At 39.8% G+C, this 18700-nt stretch overlaps 1 protein-coding gene across 2 annotated transcripts in view; it reads left to right on the top strand.

Moving 5' to 3' along the window:
* Positions 1 to 18700, top strand: part of MTR (5-methyltetrahydrofolate-homocysteine methyltransferase) — a 103011-nt gene that overhangs the window by 65422 nt on the left and 18889 nt on the right. Inside the window, exons 20-24 of one of the 2 annotated variants that reach the window (XM_011976375.1) lie at positions 325 to 477; positions 1755 to 1862; positions 2962 to 3062; positions 13256 to 13323; positions 14231 to 14351. In XM_011976375.1, the coding sequence (XP_011831765.1) occupies positions 325 to 477; positions 1755 to 1862; positions 2962 to 3062; positions 13256 to 13323; positions 14231 to 14351 (551 nt within the window). The remainder of the gene's footprint in view (positions 1 to 324; positions 478 to 1754; positions 1863 to 2961; positions 3063 to 13255; positions 13324 to 14230; positions 14352 to 18700) is intronic. The other variant, XM_011976376.1, reaches the window with a different exon arrangement.

The raw sequence follows: 18700 nt of genomic DNA, 5'->3' as shown, positions 1-18700 counted from the left end.
AAGCATTTTTTTAATTGGCATATGAAATTGTATGTATTTACTGCATACAACATTCTGTTTTGGAAGTGTATGAGGTATTTACTTTGTATCAGTAAAGCCAGCTGAGCACTTTATCTCAATCCTCAAAATAAACATATGAGATACTATTGTAATATTCTAATTGAGGAAACTGAGGCTTATTGAATTGCCTAAATTAGTGATAGGAAGCCAGATTGAACCCGTGCACTCTAATTCTGGAACCTATGCTCTTAAGCATTTTCATGATGGCTCTGTGGAGGTAATGCAGTTTTTTTAGGTGATCTTTTTTTTCTTGTCTTTTTTTAGGGCATTGAAAAACATATTATTGAGGATACTGAGGAAGCCAGGTTAAACCAAGAAAGATATCCCCGACCTCTCAATATAATTGAAGGACCCCTGATGAATGGAATGAAAATTGTTGGTGATCTTTTTGGAGCTGGAAAAATGTTTCTACCTCAGGTTGGCAAAAGATGGGGAGAAATTTTCACAGTTGCATCTTTTCTTTGTTATTTAATACATGCTGATTTGGGATGTATTTCTCAGGTTTTAATTTGAACAAGAGTTCAGTGGCATTGGCTAGTCATTCCTGCTCTAAATGTGTTTAGGAGTCGTATCTGGAAAAATCCATCTTTGGAGTGGTGTGGATGTTAGAAATCATCCAAAAATTCGCAGCATCATAATCTATCATAATCCTTATGTTCTAATTTTTTTTTTTTTTTTTTTTTTTGAGACAGAGTCTACCTCTGTCGCCCAGGCTGGAGTGCGGTGGCACAATCTCAGCTCACTGCAACCTCTGCCCCTCCAGATTTAAGCAATTCTCTGCCTCAGCCTCCAGAGTAGCTGGGATTACAGGTGTGTGCCACCATGCCCAGCTAATTTTTTTGTATTTTTTTAGTAGAGACGGGATTTCACCATCTTGGCCAGGCTGGTCTTGAACTCCTGACCTCGTGATCCACCCGCCTTGGCCTCCCAAAGTGCTAGGATTACAGGCATGAGTCACCGTGCCCGGCCTTATGTTCTAATTTTTGTATCACCTCTTATCCCCAATACCTATCTCTCCCCTCCAAAAGTAAAATAAAACCCAAGATAAATGTAGAGTTACTAACGTTAAGACTTGATTTGACCAGGCGCTATTCATCTGTAAGGATGCATATTTTGAGACAAATGTTTCTGTTTTAAATAACAGTACGTTAGGTGGTTTGTTTAAAGTAAAACCAGAACTCTTATTCTGATTTACAGCAGCTACTAACCACATCAGTTAACACATGCTTGTTGAGCATGTAGGTTAGTGACTGCAGCATTTGAGAAACTAAAAGGCCCTCATCTTGCCTAAATGTAAGGCTAGATTTTAAGTGAGTTGTAAAGCTGGGGATTGAGAAGAGTAGGCTGGGAATGGGCTCATGGTGGAGAAGCTTTGGTCCTGAAGGATACATAGAACTCTTGGATAAAAGATAGAGGGCCTCCTAGACAGAGGAAAAAGAAACAAGCAAAAGTTCAGAAGAAGAAATTGCAACATTTGATTTCTAGCCTTGTTTTCCTTCTGCTGTCCCTTATTATTCACTGGCTTTCCCTCCAGGGAGCTTATCCTTTATTCTGCCTACTGTCAAAAGACTCCAGTGTGGCTGTCCTGAAGTCAAAGCATGCATTCTTAATGCGTGCCCAAATTTCACAGGTGGCCATCAGCAGTTGTTCCTGTGGTTTGGGAAAGATGCCTGGTTCTATGCTTTTTTCCTCAGGTTATAAAGTCAGCCCGGGTTATGAAGAAGGCTGTTGGCCACCTTATCCCTTTCATGGAAAAAGAAAGAGAAGAAACCAGAGTGCTTAACGGCACAATAGAAGAAGAGGCAAGTCGTTTTGTTCAGGCCTATGGGCCTTCAGTGAGTTGACCTGGAAGACCGGAGGTGGTGGTAGGGGCCTAAGCAGTCAGGCTTGGCTGTGTTCGTTATTGAGGATAAAATAGAGAAATGATCCCACATCTGTCGCTTTTTTAACCAAATATCAGAGTACTCTGAGACTTTCTTTTGAATGTAGCTTTATCACATTTTTAATATAGATACAAATTTTCAATCAAAACCTATGTTTTCAAGACAATGCCATTTCATTCCTGTATTCCTTCATTAACCGGTCATTTACAAAACTCCCGTGATGTGCCGAGTACTGTGCCGGGCACTACTCACTACAAAGGTCTGTCCCTGCCCTTGAGGCAATTGAGTCATGCTTGTTTTTAGAAAACTCTTAACTGAATAGTCTCTCTCTGCTGGTGATGTCCTTGGCACCACTTCTGGATTCAATTTAATTCTTGTTGGCTGCACCACCAGAGTAAATCATTAAGCTTTTTGACCTTGTTTAGCTCCTTGTGAAGCTCGGGCAGCTTTGGCCCCTAGGATTCTGAATTTTTACATTGATCTGTGTTTGTGCATAGCTCAGACAAACAGAGTTGATAAAAAACCTTCTTGTTTTGCTTTTTTTCTTAATTTGGGGGAGTGGTGGGGGATGCTCAGAACAGCAGTGCTGAGGAAAGGTACTCATGTGCCCTCTGCCTGGGCTTTTGTAGTTTTTCAGATTTGGATGGGACACACACGTACAGTTGACCTGTTGCCCTCTCCCCTGCCTCTCCCTTAATTGCTAACAGTAAACATTCGTCAAATAGGTTCCCCCCGACCCAGAGTTAAGGCTGTGGTCTTTAGCTGTGGGGCTGTTTTGTGTGTGAACATCAGCTGTTCTTTGAAAGGATGGGACCCCTGATCTTGGTTGAAGCCCGTTGGGGTAGCCCGTTAGGTGGGCCTCCTTTGAACTGCTTGGGCTTTTGTTTCCAGGTCTGTCTTTGAGGTGTTCTTGGTTGTATTGAGTTGCTTTCTGTGCTGGCCCCTGCCTTGCTCTGGAGAACTAGGTGCTCTGCCCTGAGCAACCCTGCCTTGCTGAGCTGCTTGGCTTCCTTTCCAGGACCCTTACCAGGGCACCATCGTGCTGGCCACTGTTAAAGGCGACGTGCACGACATAGGCAAGAACATAGTCGGAGTAGTCCTTGGCTGCAATAATTTCCGGTAAGTTAGGACCTCACCTCTTTCAGCCCCTTTACCATTTAAAAATAACAACTTTTTAACAGAATAATTCTTTTTTTTTTTTTTTTTTTTTGAGACGGAGTCTGGCTCTGTCACCCAGGCTGGAGTGCAGTGGCCGGATGTCAGCTCACTGCAAGCTCCGCCTCCGGGGTTTACGCCATTCTCCTGCCTCAGCCTCCCGAGTAGCTGGGACTACAGGCGCCCACCACATCGCCCGGCTAGTTTTTTGTATAGTAGAGACGGGGTTTCAACGTGTTAGCCAGGATGGTCTCGATCTCCTGACCTTGTGATCCGCCCATCTCGGCCTCCCAAAGAACAGAATAATTCTTTAATGGGTGGGAAGAGTAGGGCATGGCAGTGGATGTTAGAGGTTATTTTTTATTTCTTTTTGTTTACTGTGTTCTGTACTTTTCTTCAGCGAACACAGCATTTCAGATGAAATAAGTTAGTAATTAACCGAGTTCAATAAGGACATAAAGAACAGTAAAAGCTATTCAAGTGGGGTGGAAACCGCCCAGAGGATTCCAGGGGTTGGATGTTGGGACAGAGGCACTAATGGCCGGAATATCAGGCTCCTTCCCATGGTCAGTGGTGTTCATCATATCCTCTTTTTCGTTTCAGTAAACTCAGATTTTAGAACCAAGATCTTATGAGACCTTGGCTAAATGGAGTTTTACAGGAAGGCCTTCTCTGTACAAGTCTCAGTTGGCTTTGCTTAGAGCAGGACCCTGTGTTCTTGGTGATGATTAAGCTAGATTTTGGAATGTTACATACAAGTAAAACCCCTTTCCGATATATCTCATTATAATTAATATTCATAACAAAGTCATTTCCATGTGAGAGCGGATGACCTGTAGTAAGTATATGTTTCGCGTAGATTTGAACTATTCTTTGTAATGAAAACCTAATGGAAATAATGCTTTCTTATATCCATGTCCAGCCAACAGTCCTTTTGAGTCATGGACTTCTTTCCAATGTGCTATTTTCTCTAGATAGAGAAGAAAATTGACTGGAGCTGTCCCTGTACTCCTCAGTTCTCTTCTTTGCTGTCAAGTAACAATTACCTGCTAAGCTCTCTCCGTGCTGTCAACATTTGTGTCCATCTCTGCCTTCAAGGCTAATTAAATACAGCAAAGAACCTTTCAGGAAGGCTGGAGACAGAGGAGCAGTGTCAGGAAGGCATTTTTTCTGCATCTGACTGTCTCACAAGCACTTCTGTTTACCTGCTCACTTACTGTCTAAAGACTTAGTGTTGTCTCCTAGTCCTAGAAATGAGGAATACCATTTCTATCCATGTACTTACTATTATTTTTTAAAGAGAGAAATTTATTGAAGATAGTTGTAATGAAATTTTACCTATATAATAAATATCTGGATAAGGTGTTCGCTTCCTAAAGTCTACAAAGCATTTCTGCTATTGGCTTACCTTTGCAAACCTGAGGTTGTTGGTTCCTGTTTGCATTCATCACAATCAGTTAAAATTTCACTTCAGTTAATAAATGTTTATAGATCATCTTCTACATACCAGGCATTATGCTAGAGACACCAAAATGATTTAGTTGACTTTTGTCCTTGAAAAAGTTTACCGTTTCTCAGCCTAAATAGCCAGATACATGTTCAGCCTTAATAACGGGACAGGAGCCACTGAAGAAAGTGATTTGTAGGTAAACTTCTAAAAGTGATTCTTGAGATATCATTGTCATGTGCTTTATCATTATTTATTTTGATCAATGGATACTTAGCTGAGAGTATTATACTAGCAATGTTGATTTCTCCAGTAAAGACATTTTAGAAGCCAGGGAACATTGTGGCATGTCTCCAGGGTGCTGCTGGAACTGAATGTCAGCAGTTGTGAAGATGCTTATTAAGCCTGAGGCTTTTACTGCAACAAACCCAGTTGCTATATGTTGGGCATTGGGGGTTTGCTTATCTTTGCTAATAAGTCTAACTGGAGAAACACCTTTTGATGAAACGTTACTTTCATTTTACAAAAACAAGCGAATGTGCAAACTTTGTGTCAAACATCCCTTTGGCTTGTGTGTGATAACACATAGACTCTTCCATTGGTGAGTTTAATTTTATGGTGTTAGCGAGTAAACAAGTGTCCCTGGAGATTGTCTTGTGGAATAATGTGTGCTTTTACTGTCAGTACCAGGCCAGTATGCTTGAAAGAATTACCCAGCCTACTGAGTGAGTCTAGCAAACTATCCTGTATCTAATCCTTCTCTTTCCTGGCGTTTTATCGTTGTTGCAGTGAACCTCACAAAATGATAACAATGTTTTTTCTTTGTGAGGATAAAAGAAATAAAGAGAGCTAAAAGTGACAGTTGTGTTTAGAGAGAAAATGTGTTTTTTAAATGGGGAAGATATGATGCAATAGAATTGCAAATTTGAGGATTTGAATAGAACTAAGGATGTATTCACCGAGAATCTACTATTACCTACCATTTTTTTTTTTTACCACGTCCCAATTTATACAGTTCTTTTATATCACTGATTTTTTTTTCTTTGTCATCTTTTTGTTGTTGTTATTTTGGTTCCTTTCCTTTCTTTTCTTTCATCCTTCCTTTCTTTTCATGGTTTTGATCCTACTACCCTGCCTGTTATTGTATTTCTCCTTTTATAGATGAGAAAACTTAGGCTTAGAGAACTTGAGAGGTTTCATCATAGTCCCATGGCTAGCAAGTGTCAAGCCGCATTCAGGGCTTTTGGTTCCAAAAGCTGAGACTTTGTAATATGTCACCTTACTTTACAATACTTTTTTTTGACTTGAGTTGTAAACAAGTATAATGTCTAATATTAACACAGGCATACCTTGTTTTATTGTGCCTCACTTTATTGAGCTTTGCAGATACAGCATTTTGTAAAAATTTGAGTTTTGTGGCAATCCTGCATAGAATATGTGTCTTGATGGCATTTTTCCAATAGCATGTGCTCATTTCACGTCTCTGTGTCACATTTTCCTAATTCTCACAATATTCCAAACCTTATTCTGTGATCAGTGATTGATGTTACTGTTTTAATTGTTTTGGGGTACCATGAACCACACCCATGGAAGATGGCAAACTTAATCCATCAATGTATGTGTTTTGACTGCTCCACTAACCAGCCATTCCCCATCTCTCTCCCTTTCCTCGGGCCTCCATAGTCCCCGAGACACAACAATATTGAAATTAGGCCAGTTAATAACTCTGTAATAGCCTTGAAGTCCTCTAAGTGTTTAAGTGAAAAGAAGAGGCACACACCTCAACTTTAAATCAAAAGTTAGACATGATTAAGTTTAGTGAGGAAGGCATGTCAACAACTGGAATAGGCTGAAAGCTAGGCCACTTGCACCAAATAGCACAGTTAATGCAAAAGAAAAGTTCTTAAAGGAAATTTAGAATGTCCCTCCAGTGAATACACAACTGATAGGAAAGCAAAACAGCCTCATTGCTGGTATGAGGAAAGTTTGAGTGGTCTGGTTGGAGATTAAACCAGCCACAACATTCCCTTAAGCCAGAGTCTCACCCAGAGTAGTTTGGCTTTGTTGGAGCAATAACAAATTGAAGAGAGCTCTAACCATCTTCAATTTTGTGAAGGCTGAGAGAGGTGAAGAAGCTGCAGAAGAAAAGTTTGAAGCTAGCAGAGGTTGGTTCATGAGGTTTAAGGAAAGAAGCTGTCTCCTAATATAATGGTACAAGGTGAAGTGCAAGTTAACACATGTGTTTTCAGCATGGGTTTACTGAATATTTTAAGCCTACCGTTAAGACCTACTGCTCAGTAAAAAAGATTCCTTTCAAAATATTACTCCTCATTGACAGTGCACCTCGTCACAAGAATTCTGATAGAGATATACAAGGAGATGAATATTGTTTTCATGCCTGCTAACACAACATCCATTCTGCAGCCTGTGGATCAAGGAGGAATTTTGACTTTCAAGACTTACATTTTGTAAGGTTGTAGCTGCCATAGATAGTGATGGATCTGGGCAAAGTAAATCAAAAAACCTTCCATAAAGGATTCACCATTCTAGATGCCATTAAGAACATTTGTAATTCATGGGAGGTCAAAATATCAACATTAACAGGAGCTTGGAAGAAGTTGATTCCAACTCTCATAGATGACTTTGAGGGATTCAAGACTTTCTGTGGAGGAAGTAACTGCAGATGTAGTAGAAATAGCAAGAGTAAACCAGAATTAAAAGTGGAGCCTGAAGATGGAAATGAATTGCTACAATCTCATAATACAACTTCAACAGATGAATTGCTTCTTATGGCTGAGCAAGGCTGAGCAAAGAAAGTAGTTTCTTGAGATGGAATATGAACAGTGTTGAAATAACAACAGAGGATTTAGAATAAATGGCACATAAACTTAGATGATAAAGCAGTGGCAAGGTTTGAGATGATTGGCCTACAATTTTGAAAGAAGTTCTGTGAGTAAAATGCTATCAAACAGCATCACATGCTACAGAGAAATCTTTTGTGAAAGTCAGATTCAGTTGGTGTGGCAAAGGACTTCACTGTTGTCTTATTTTGAGAAATTGCCACAGCCGCCCCAAACAGCCACCACTCTAATCAGTCAGCAGCCATGAGCATCAAGACCCTCTGCCAGCAAAAAGGTTACAACTCACTTAAGACCCAGATGATCATTGGCATTTTTTTTTAGCAATAAGTTTTTTTAAATTAAGGTATATATACATTGTTCCTTTAGACATAATACTATTGCACACATAATACAGTATAGTGTGAACATAAATTTTATATGCATTGAGAAACCAGAAAATTCATGTGACTCACTTGAGATACTTTATTGTAATGGTTTCGAGTTGAACCGATAGCATCTCTGAATTATGTCTGTATTCTAAATTCCCCTCAAGAAATAATGTAGAATATTTGGAAATATTTTTGATTAATTCCATTGAGGTTAATTTTACATATACTCTGTAATAATAACTAGGAAAAGACAAAGGACATTTTCTATTACAGATAATGCACACTGTTTAATTATGTAAGAAAAATATGCTATTTCAAGATACATTTTAAAGTTATACATCTAATATTTTTAATACTAGTTTAAGTCTAGTATAATTACTTATACTAGACAGTTATATTAATAAACACTGGTCTGATAAACAGTGTTTATTAATATAACTGTCTAGTATAAGTAAAAAAGCAGTATATGACTGAGCATGAAAATAATTCCAAACTGTATAATGTTGGAACGTTCAGCTGAGTGAGGAACATGACTGTACCTAAGTCAAGGATATAATAATCCAGTCTGTCCTGAGCACTTCACATGCTGATAATTATTTAGAGACTTTGGATCCATTTTTTTGAAGGGGAGATCAACAATTTGTTTTGTTTATTTTTTTTAAAAAGTATTAGAAATGGCAACAGATCCCGTTGGCACTGCTTAAGTACAAGTTGGAAAACCATGGCTGGGGAATGTAGACTGGATGGAAACACATGCCATCTTGTGGTGGCGTGTGTGAATTGCAGGAGCAGCAGATAGGCTGCCACCTTAGTTAACTGAGAAATAAAGGGTAAAATGACAGTAAGTTATCAGGTACCTTAAAAGGATGCAGATGCAGTTTTATTTTCCTTTTTAAATTTCTTCTGGATACGAAAAGGACTTTTTGTCTCATATTATTACAGTATTTATTTTTGAAATTCGATGTATTCTTAAATAGTATAAGATGCCTTTGCTAAAACATTCAGAGCAACTTTTTTTTTTCCTGGATTTGTAGCCGAATTAAATGTTTGCCCTCATAGCTCTATTCTAAGCACTTAAAAAAATTTTTTTTATAGAGACAAGGTCTCGCTAAAGTTGCCCAGGCTGGACTCAAACCCCTGGCCTCAAGTGATCCTCCTGCCTCGGCCTCTTAAAGCACTGGGATTACAGGCATTAGCCTCCATACCTAACCTCTGTTCTAAGCACTTTAAAACAAATACTGTAAAATCAACATCTTCCGTAACATTTATTTTTATTCTGTTTAGCTTCCCATGTGGCGAAATACAAGAATGTGTATAGGGAGAGGCTTACAGACATAGGGTATGGCTCAAAATGACAAAGGGAAACTGAGAGAGAGTCAAGGAAGATGGGGTTATGTGTAGGGGTAAAACAGGAGGTTGTGGTAGAGGTGAGAGGGAATAGAGAGGGATGGTGGGAAGAATGGTAGCAGGCACAGAGGGCAGGGCTGGATCTGACCTGTGCCCTTTTCTCTGACTTCATATACCCTGGGCTTCCTAGCTGGTTCAGGACTGTGGGCCCTCATAGTGCTGGTCTCTGCCTAGACTTCCCTGTTTCCTTCAGCTAATACCCACTTCATTTTTCAAAATTCATTTCAGACTTCCCCCTAGGATGCTTGTAAGTGTCACCGATTTTGGGCCTTCCATACATAGTACACTGTAAATGCTTTCATTGTAGTGCTTGCCACACCATATTCTAATTCAGAGCTTCCCAACAGTTTCTCAACTCAGATGTGCCAGGAAACCCATTCTCTTTCCTGCTTGTGGAGTTGGGCCTCTGTCCTAGATTGAGTGCCCAGGGCTATGAGCAACTTCCTTTGTGCATCCCGGTACCATAAGTGTCATTTTCTATGTGTGGAAAAAGTGGGAATTGCTCCTTAATCAGTAGTACCTTCGACCATTTCCCCAGCAAGACGACTTTGAAGGCAGGCTAATATGCTGGAAATTGAACTTGTCTCCCAGGCCCCCTGGCTCCGTGTTCTCAGTTGTCGTCTTACCTCACTGATCAGTGGTTATGGTTCTCTCCTGCTGATTTCTCCTTCTGGGAGTGGTCTTTAAACACAGAAATGTTCTGGGGCTCAACACTTGGACCTCTTCCCTGTCTTCACTATCTAGGTTTGTGTTTCTCAAACTGTAATGTGCCTTCTTGTCACCTGGGGATTTTGTTAAAAGTCAGATTCTGATTAGGGTAGGTCTGGACTGGAGGTTCTGCATTTCCGACAAGCTCTCAGGTAGGGCTGGTGCTGCTGGTACAGGAGCACACCTGGAGTAACAAGGCCTGGGGTGGGCTGAAGTCGTCGCATTCGTTTTGTGACTTCAGTATCATCTGACGTACTGACAAGTCCCAAATTGTATCTCCACTGTGGATCTCTCCCCCAAACTTCAGACTTACATATCCAGTTGACTCCCTGACAGCTCCATTTGGATATCTAAAGAAATCTTAAATTTAATATTTTGAAAGCAGAACTAATTGCCACCATTTTGTGAACACCTCCCCAGCTCTCCCCTATTTCAAGAAATAGCAACTTCATTTTTCTTGCTGCTCAAACCGAAACTCTTGTGTCATCCTCTCGTCAGATGACCCACATGTAACCCATCAGTTCTCCTCTCACAGTATTTCCAGGATCTGACCACTTCTCACTGCCTATACTGCTTCTTGTCTGGATTTTTGCAGCGGCCTAATCACTCTCTCTGCTTCTCTACCCTGGACTTGTTTCAGTCCAAAGTAAATCTGTTAAATCGAAGTCAGATGTCTTACGCCACTGTTCAAACCTTCCAGTGAATTCTCTCCTCACTCAGTAAAACTCAGAGCCCTTGTAGTGGTCTGCAAGGCCCTTGTGTAGTGGGTATAGTCTGGAAGCTGCCCGGACCCCACCCCTGGCCAGTTAAATCACACTGTCTGGAAAATGGAGTCCAAGCTTCAGGTGGTTTGATTTTGAAAAGCCTCCCCTGGTGATTCTGATGCAAAGTCTACGCAGGCTCTGGCCTTTTCCTCCTCCTCTGAACTCGTCACCCGCCACTCTCTCCTTCTCCATTTCTGTGCCAGCCACAACAATCTCCTTGCTCTTCCTTAAACATGGCAAGCATCCATATAAGATGTTCTGAGAGAAACACTCTGAAACAAGAAAAAGTAGTGAGAGCAAGATGATTCTTGCCATCATACTGATGAGTTTTAGTTGAATTTTAAAACATACAATGTTAAAAAAATCAGCTTTGAAATATATGCCTTTTTGTCTTGATTTAAAAGCAATATGCTATTTTTCCTAGTGTTGTATGTGACAGTCTATGCTTAGTCATTGTTTACCAAAAGATCCAGGTACTAGACTTTCTTCAATATGTTAAAAAGAAAAAAAAAGTGTGTGATACCATCTCCTCCTGCTGTAACCTGCAGTGGTTATACATCATTAACACCTCCGGCGTGCATTTGCTATCGGGTTAGTGCCAACAAAGCTGAATATACTTATCATTGATTTGAAGATGTCTTACTTTTTGTTGAAGATTCCATATGTCATAGTTTTTTTTTTTAAACTCTTTTTAAAAAAGTAATAGGAGTACAAGCTAAAAATCCAGTGGTATGAAAGGGCATATAGTAAGAAGCCAGTCCCCTTCCTGCCCCAGCGTTCAGCACCCATTGTTACCAGCCAATATGTCATGCCGTAGGTCTTAAGCCTTCTTTTTTGTTCTTGTTATTTAAACGTTTTTGCCTATTTAATTTTAAGAATTGTTAATGTAATGAAATGAGTAAAAATGCATGCCATGAGTTTTTCAGTATCTTTTAACAAATAGAAGAAGATTAAATTATCAAAATGACATTAAGGGTACTCTGTAAATCTAAAATAGAAGTAATTCCTAGAACATTTTCCGGGGCAGACATTCCTGTTTCCTCTGAGTTCCAGGAAGCTGTCTCCTCCCTGAATTGAAATTTGTCTGGCACTGTTCTGTTCTCTGAGAGTGTGCTCCAGGCTTCCTCTGCCCCAGGGCCTGTTCTGTCTCTCCTGTGTGCCCATCGAGAGTCAGCCTTTCCTTTGAGTCTTGCCCTCTTGCCCTCGGTGATCTGCACCCTGAATCATTCTCCCTCTTTTTCTTGCCTTAAGTAACCAGAGTTCCCTTACAGCTGTTCATGTGCAGGACCTGACCTCTTTTTCATGATCGTCCCCATTGGCTTCCATGTTCAACAGATATTTATTGAGGAGCTTCCCTAGCCCTTTTTATTGGCCTAAATGGATAAGATAATGGATTTTGGAGTGAGATACTGATTCAGATCCCAACTCTGCCTCTAATTAGTTGTGTGACTAGACAGATTGCTTAATTTCTCTGGGCGCCTTCTCATTAAAATGAGACCCATAGTAGTGCTTTCATTATAGAGTTACTATGAGGGTTAAATGAGATCGTTTATGCAGGCTGGGCACTGTGGCTCAAACCTGTAATCCTAGCACTTTGGGAAGCCGATGTGGGAGGATCATTTGTGCCCAAGAGTTTGAGACCAGTCTGGGCAATATAGGGAAACTCTATCTACAAAAACTTTAAAAATTAACAGAGTTTAGTGGGGCATGCCTGTGGTCCCAGCTACTCTGGAGGCTGAGGCAGGAGGTTGAGGCTGCAGTGAGCCGTAATCACACTGCTGCATTCCAGCCTAGGTGACAGAGTGAGACCCTGTCTCAAAAACAACAGCAAAAGAGATTGCTTATGCAAAAAGCTTAGCACAGTGTCTTTCGACAGATGAATGGATAAGCCAAACGTGGTATCTCCATACAGTGGAATATTTTTTGGCCTTAAAAAAGACTGAACTTCTGACATGCCTCGAAACATGGTTGGACTTTGAAGGCATTGTGCTAAGTGAAGTTAGCCAAACAGAAAAGGATGAATACTGTATTATTCTACTTACATGAAATTCCTAGATTAGGCAAATTCATAGAGAAAGAAAGTAGAGTAGAGGTTACCAGGGGATGGAGTAGAGAGGGTGCCAGAGAAGAAGGGGTAGTTATTGCTAAATGGTTATAATGTTTCTGCTTTGGGTGATAAATAGATTTGGACATAAATAGTGGTGATGGTTGCCCAACATTGTAACTGAAATTCATGCTACTGGATTGTACATTGAAAAATGATTAAAATGGAGAAGTATATATTATATATGTTTTACCACAATTAAAAAAAATAACATACCAGAAACCATTGAATTACACACTTGAAATGGGTGAATTGTATGGTCTGTGAATGATGAGTCAGTAAAATTTTTTAAAAGCAAGCTTAGCATAGTGCCTGGCATATATGTAGTAAGTACTGAATAAATGGTAGTTGTGGTGGTAATCCTTAATATTTAGTGAGCATTTAAAGTTGATTCTAGGCATTAGAGCAATATTTAATGGTTGAAATTAAAATGTTTGTTTCAGTTTTGTCTCTAATGGGCTCTCATTAATTTTCTCATATCTCATTTCTGTGCCTCAGAGTTATTGATTTAGGAGTCATGACTCCATGTGATAAGATACTGAAAGCTGCTCTTGACCACAAAGCAGGTACTGTGCAACTGTACTTTGGGCATTTCTCTAAATGTGGTATCCCCAGGTGCCTGTCATTTCCCTAGTTGTCTGTCAGTGAATAGTGATGCCTGTGAGGGATCTGTGGGACATACAGACGATCAAGTGCCAGCTCCTGCACAAGGTTGCTTTTGTTGCCATTTCTAATGGGATTGAGAGAGGAGAGTGAGTAACTATGGAACCAAGTGCTGGAGATGGGGAATGGGGACAGACTTCTTATAAGAGGACAGTTGTATTAGATTTTTTTTCTGTGTGTAGTCATTTTTATATTTCTTCTCACACTGTGATATATTCAAGTCTGGGAAATCATGAGCTAAATATACCTTCTATTGCATGGCTTCCTAAAACTATGGCAAGTATTGCAACCTTAAGTTATAAATCTTATTTACTACCAAAAGCAAACAGTAAATTGAAATTCCCCAGTCGGAAAGGATGTCTTAGAATTAGAAACTGGTGAAAGGCATGGTGGCTCACACCTGTAATCCCAGCATTTTGGGAGGCTGAGGCCGGCAGATCACTTGAGGTCTGAGTTTGAGAACAGCCTGGCCAACATGGTGAAACCCCGTCTCTACTAAAAATATAAAAATTAGCCAAGGTTGGTGGTGGGCACCTGTAATCCCAGCTACTCAGGAGGCTGAGGCAGCAGAATCACTTGAACCCAGGAGGCAAAGGTTGTAGTGAGCCAAGATCGCACCACTACACTCCAACCTGGGCAACAGAATGAGACTCCGTCTCAAAAAAAAAAACAAGAAAGGAATTGGGAATTCGTGTTAGGTCTTTTGGTCTTCATTACAAAGTTTTTAAAATGGTTCTTCATCCTTTTCTTCTTTCTGTCATCCTCACTGTCCTTTTTGTCCTTTTTTTTTTTTTAAAAAAAAAATAATAGATATAATTGGCCTGTCAGGACTCATCACTCCTTCCCTGGATGAAATGATTTTTGTTGCCAAGGAAATGGAGAGATTAGCTATAAAGATTCCATTGTTGATTGGAGGAGCAACCACTTCACGGTAAGTTATATTAATGAGCTTTGTCCTCACTTCAAATTCTCTTAAATGCCAGTGTTTAAAACAGTGGTAAACCTGTGTTGTTTCGGATTTTCTCTTGTGTTTAGTACATTGACTTTTTGTTATATAAACACAAAAATTTTCTGGTGTTCACTTGGGTGAGAGCCAGAATACTTTCAGAGCATGCTATAGGAAACTTTTTTGTGATTTCTGTTCTTTGCTTTTTCTTGGATTTCTTTGGCTTGCAATAATCTTTTTCTTAACGCTCTCACTTCCGATTCAGTTCCTGAGAATTATAATGAACTCTTCTTGTGAAATTAAACTGAGTGGAGAAGCTGTGTTTTTTGGCACAAAATCATTACTTGAACTTTTTCCCACACTGTCTTGAAGCAGGTGTCTGATTGAATAATTATAGGTTCCTTTGAAGGAACTCTACCCTTGTAGTAGTTTGGAGACAGAAAGCCCATCTAGCAAGAATGAACTAAGTGGTCACTTTGGAGAGTTGAAAGGGGAGCTTTTTGGGAACCTTTGGGTTAACAACATAAAGAGGTATAAAATGTCAAGATGAGAAAGTTCAAATTTGTTCACATGATAATTATTCAGTTTACCAGATTTTTCCTGGGATCATGATCATAGTGATATGTGGTAAGTGCTATGTTAACTGTGGGTGCTAGACCTTTTATGCCACGTACAGTTCACTTTCTCAGGGAGCATTATCATACTGGAGCGTTGAACTCAATGGTCCCATAACATCTAGTTTATTTTTCTGATGCAGAAATACAATAAAGATCTGGTTATAGGTATGCCAGAGTTCCTTTTGCACTAGAAACAACTGTACATTCAACCAATTTGTATAGGGTTGTTCAGAGGAACAGAATCAATAGGATATGTTTATATATAGAGAGAGAAAGAGATTTATTTTAAAGAATTAACTCCTGTGATTGTGGAGGCTGGCAAGTCTGAAATCTGCAGGCTGGAGACACAGGTAAGTTGATTTTTTGAGTCTAAAGACAGTCTGGAGGTGGAATTTCTTCTTCCTTGCAGGGCTGGGGAGTGAACAAGGGACCTTAGTCTTGTCTCTTAAAGGCCTTCAGTTGACTGGATGAGGCCCACCTACGTAAGTGGAGGGTAATGTGCTTTACTGTAAGTCTACTGATAAATGTTAATCACATCTAAAAAAAATACTTTCACAGTAACATTTAGGTTGTGGTTAACCAAAAAGTGTATACCATGGCCTAGCCAAGTTTATACGTGAAATTAACCATCATACCATTTACAATTTGAATGCGTCATCTTCATCAGTAGAAACAGTATGATGTGTCTTTTATCCATTAGCTGTTCTTCATACTTGAAGGATTCGATGGTTTGACTGTCATTGCTAACGTTAGAAAACAGGGTTTGTTTTTCCACAAAGGACTTATGTACCAGGAAATGTGGCAGACTTGGTCTCAAGGGATATGGCCACCCATTAATAATGGGTTTTGATGAGCATGAGCTTGGGTAATTGACGACAAGCTTAGTGAAGAGAATGGTAAGAGGACCTAAGGACTTGTCAGAATGAAAGACTTTAATATCAGTTGTAAAGTAGAATAAATAAGTATTTAAAGGAATATAATTAAAATACGTTACATGTTATGTAAATATGATGCTGGCTTCAAAAAAAGAATCTTTTTATATGGTGGGACACTATACTCAGAAATTTGCTTCTTGTGCAAATTGGAACTTTACCAAATAGTCCATTCTATTGTTTACCATGTAAAAGCTACCAGATTAAAGAAAAAAAACTTTGAGAAGCAACGTGACTAGCCTCTCAAGATACATTATTGGCAAAATTAGCTTGTTAATGATTCTTAACAGTTATAACCTGATACATCAAATTAGAATTAATGAGATAGGAAATCACCAACATCTCTTCAGTTACTGCGAAATATCTATTCTCGTTGTCTGGGAAACCGTAAATGTGTTTGGCCTGAAGGTAGAAAGCTGGGACCACTGGCCGCCTAAGGTTTCTTTCGACTCTCCAGTGTTTTGTTTCTCTGTGAGCCCTGCCTCTTCTGGTTCTCTTCTCTTCCATACCTGTTGCAGTTTCTGGGAAATTACTTGGAAAATAAGAGCCAGTAGGTAGCACTGCTTCCCGGGACACTGCGGTGCTGGAACAGCCTTTGGAAAACAGAGTCCCGTGCAACCTCCAAGCACTTCAGTGTAGAATTTCCCAGTTCTGACTCCATTCTTATTAATGACAGTGGAAGAGGTCTTCTATCTGAAGTCTTGCTTTATCAGGCTCTCTTATTTAAGTAAGTGCTTTTACAGAAGTTTAGCAGTTATGCAGAAAAGTACACAAATCATATAGATGTACAACTTGACAAGTTTTTACAAAAGGGAACCCACCCATGTAACCACCTCCAGATCAAGAAATAGAACACTAATGGCACCCTAGGATCCATGCTTCCTCCACCCAGTCATGCTTTCCAACAAAAGTAACCACTGTTCTTTCTTCTGTCGCCATAGGTTGATTTTGCCTGCATTTCAAATTTATATAAGTGGAGTCATATTGTATGTGTTCTCCTGTGTCCGGCTTCTTTTGCCCCACATCATGTCTCTGAGTCTCTGAGGTCCCAGCCTTGTTACAATAGTCGTTTGTTTTGTTGTTGTTCTTTTTCAACGTAGTATTCCATTGTATAATGTGCTGTGACTTATTGACTCTTGCTACTGTTGATGGACATTTGGGGTTTTCCACTTTGGGGCTATCACAAACAATGCTGCTGTGAACACTTATGCTTATGAATTTTGGTGCACATGTATGTGTATTTCTGCCTAGAAGCAGAATTGCCAGATCATAGGATCTGCCTATGATCATCTTCATTAGCTATTGCCACATAGTTCTCCAGAGTAATTGTAGCCGTTTACACTGCCACCAGCAATTGTGAAAGTTTCAGTTATTCCACATCCTTTTCAGTGTTATCCCTCGTCATGGGTGTAGTAATACCTTGCTATGGTTTTCGTTTGCATTTCTCTGCTGAGTAATGATGTTGAACACCTTTTCATTTGTATATTGACCATTTGGATATGCTTTTAAAATATTTTTAAAAATTGGGTATTCTGCTTTATTCTGACTAGTTTGTACACATTCTTTAATTTATAGTAGTTACAAGCCCTTTATCAGAAATACATATGTTGCGAATAGATTTTTTTTAATCTGGCTTGCCTTTTGCTGTCTTAGTGCTGTCTTTGGATAACAGAAGTTCTTAATTTTTATAAAGTCTGATTTATTGGTCTCTTCATATATGGTTAATGCCTTTTGCCTCCAAATAAGTAAATCATCTCCTAGGAAAGCCACCTTTGCTAGAAGGCATTCAGGAGTTGAAATGTCTCAGAAACCCATCTAGGAGCCCTTATTATTTCATACAAACCAGTGGAGGACTTAGCAGTAGCTCATTAGCTCAGGACTTCCATATTTTCATGAAAACATCGTTGAGGGGAAATGACCCTATGGCTTTTCCAGACATCAGTGACTTGCAGCAGCATGAGTAGAACCGAAACTGTACCCCCAGGACACTCGAAATGAAGGTGAAGGCTGTCTAGTGCAGGAGTGTCCCGTCTTTTGGTTTCCCCGGGCCACATTGGAAGAAGAATTGTTTCAGGCCACACATAAAATACGCTAACACTAACGATAACTAATGAACTAAAAAAAAAAAAAAACTGCAAAAAATCTCATAATGTTTTAAGAAAGTTTACGAATTTGTGTTGGGCCTCATTCAAAGCTTTCCTGGGCTGCATGTTGGACAAGCTTAGTCTAGTGAATGAATCGATATTTGGCGAGATTGAAAGAGTTAAATAGATTTGGGATCTTTGGTACCTGAGCATACACTAGGCATAAAACAGGAGGGTCTCAGAAGGCCATGGAGTTCATTCATCTGCCCCAGGGCCATGGTCTGGCCCCCCTGCCACTCCGTACCCCAGCCTTCCCGGTCCGAAAGATGGCTCTTGACTCACTGGCTTATGCATGAATGCCCATCTTCCAGCTCAGTTCTCATAGCCTAAGGCTTTGTAGTCCTTTGCTTCCTGTTTACGAGTGGAGATACTGTTAGGAAGATGGAACAGATGAAGTGTTACTGGTTTTGTCTGTCTTATTATGAGTTTTTAGAGCTTTCCTTGAGAAGCCTGTTAAAAACACACTCATGCATATATTACACCTATAACAGTCTCTTGGTTTTTAAAAATTACCTCAATAATCCACATTTACTAGACCTTGTCAAACAATTCAGAGGAATGTAAAGTACAATTGAGTCTCTCTCTTCCCACCTTCAGCCTCACCTCTAACCCCCATAACCAGTGTGGACACTTCGATGTGT

This window comes from Mandrillus leucophaeus, unplaced genomic scaffold, assembly GCF_000951045.1.
Source record: "Mandrillus leucophaeus isolate KB7577 unplaced genomic scaffold, Mleu.le_1.0 Scaffold165, whole genome shotgun sequence".
NCBI lineage: Eukaryota > Metazoa > Chordata > Mammalia > Primates > Cercopithecidae > Mandrillus > Mandrillus leucophaeus.
This window is presented reverse-complemented; position numbering and strand designations above follow the sequence as displayed.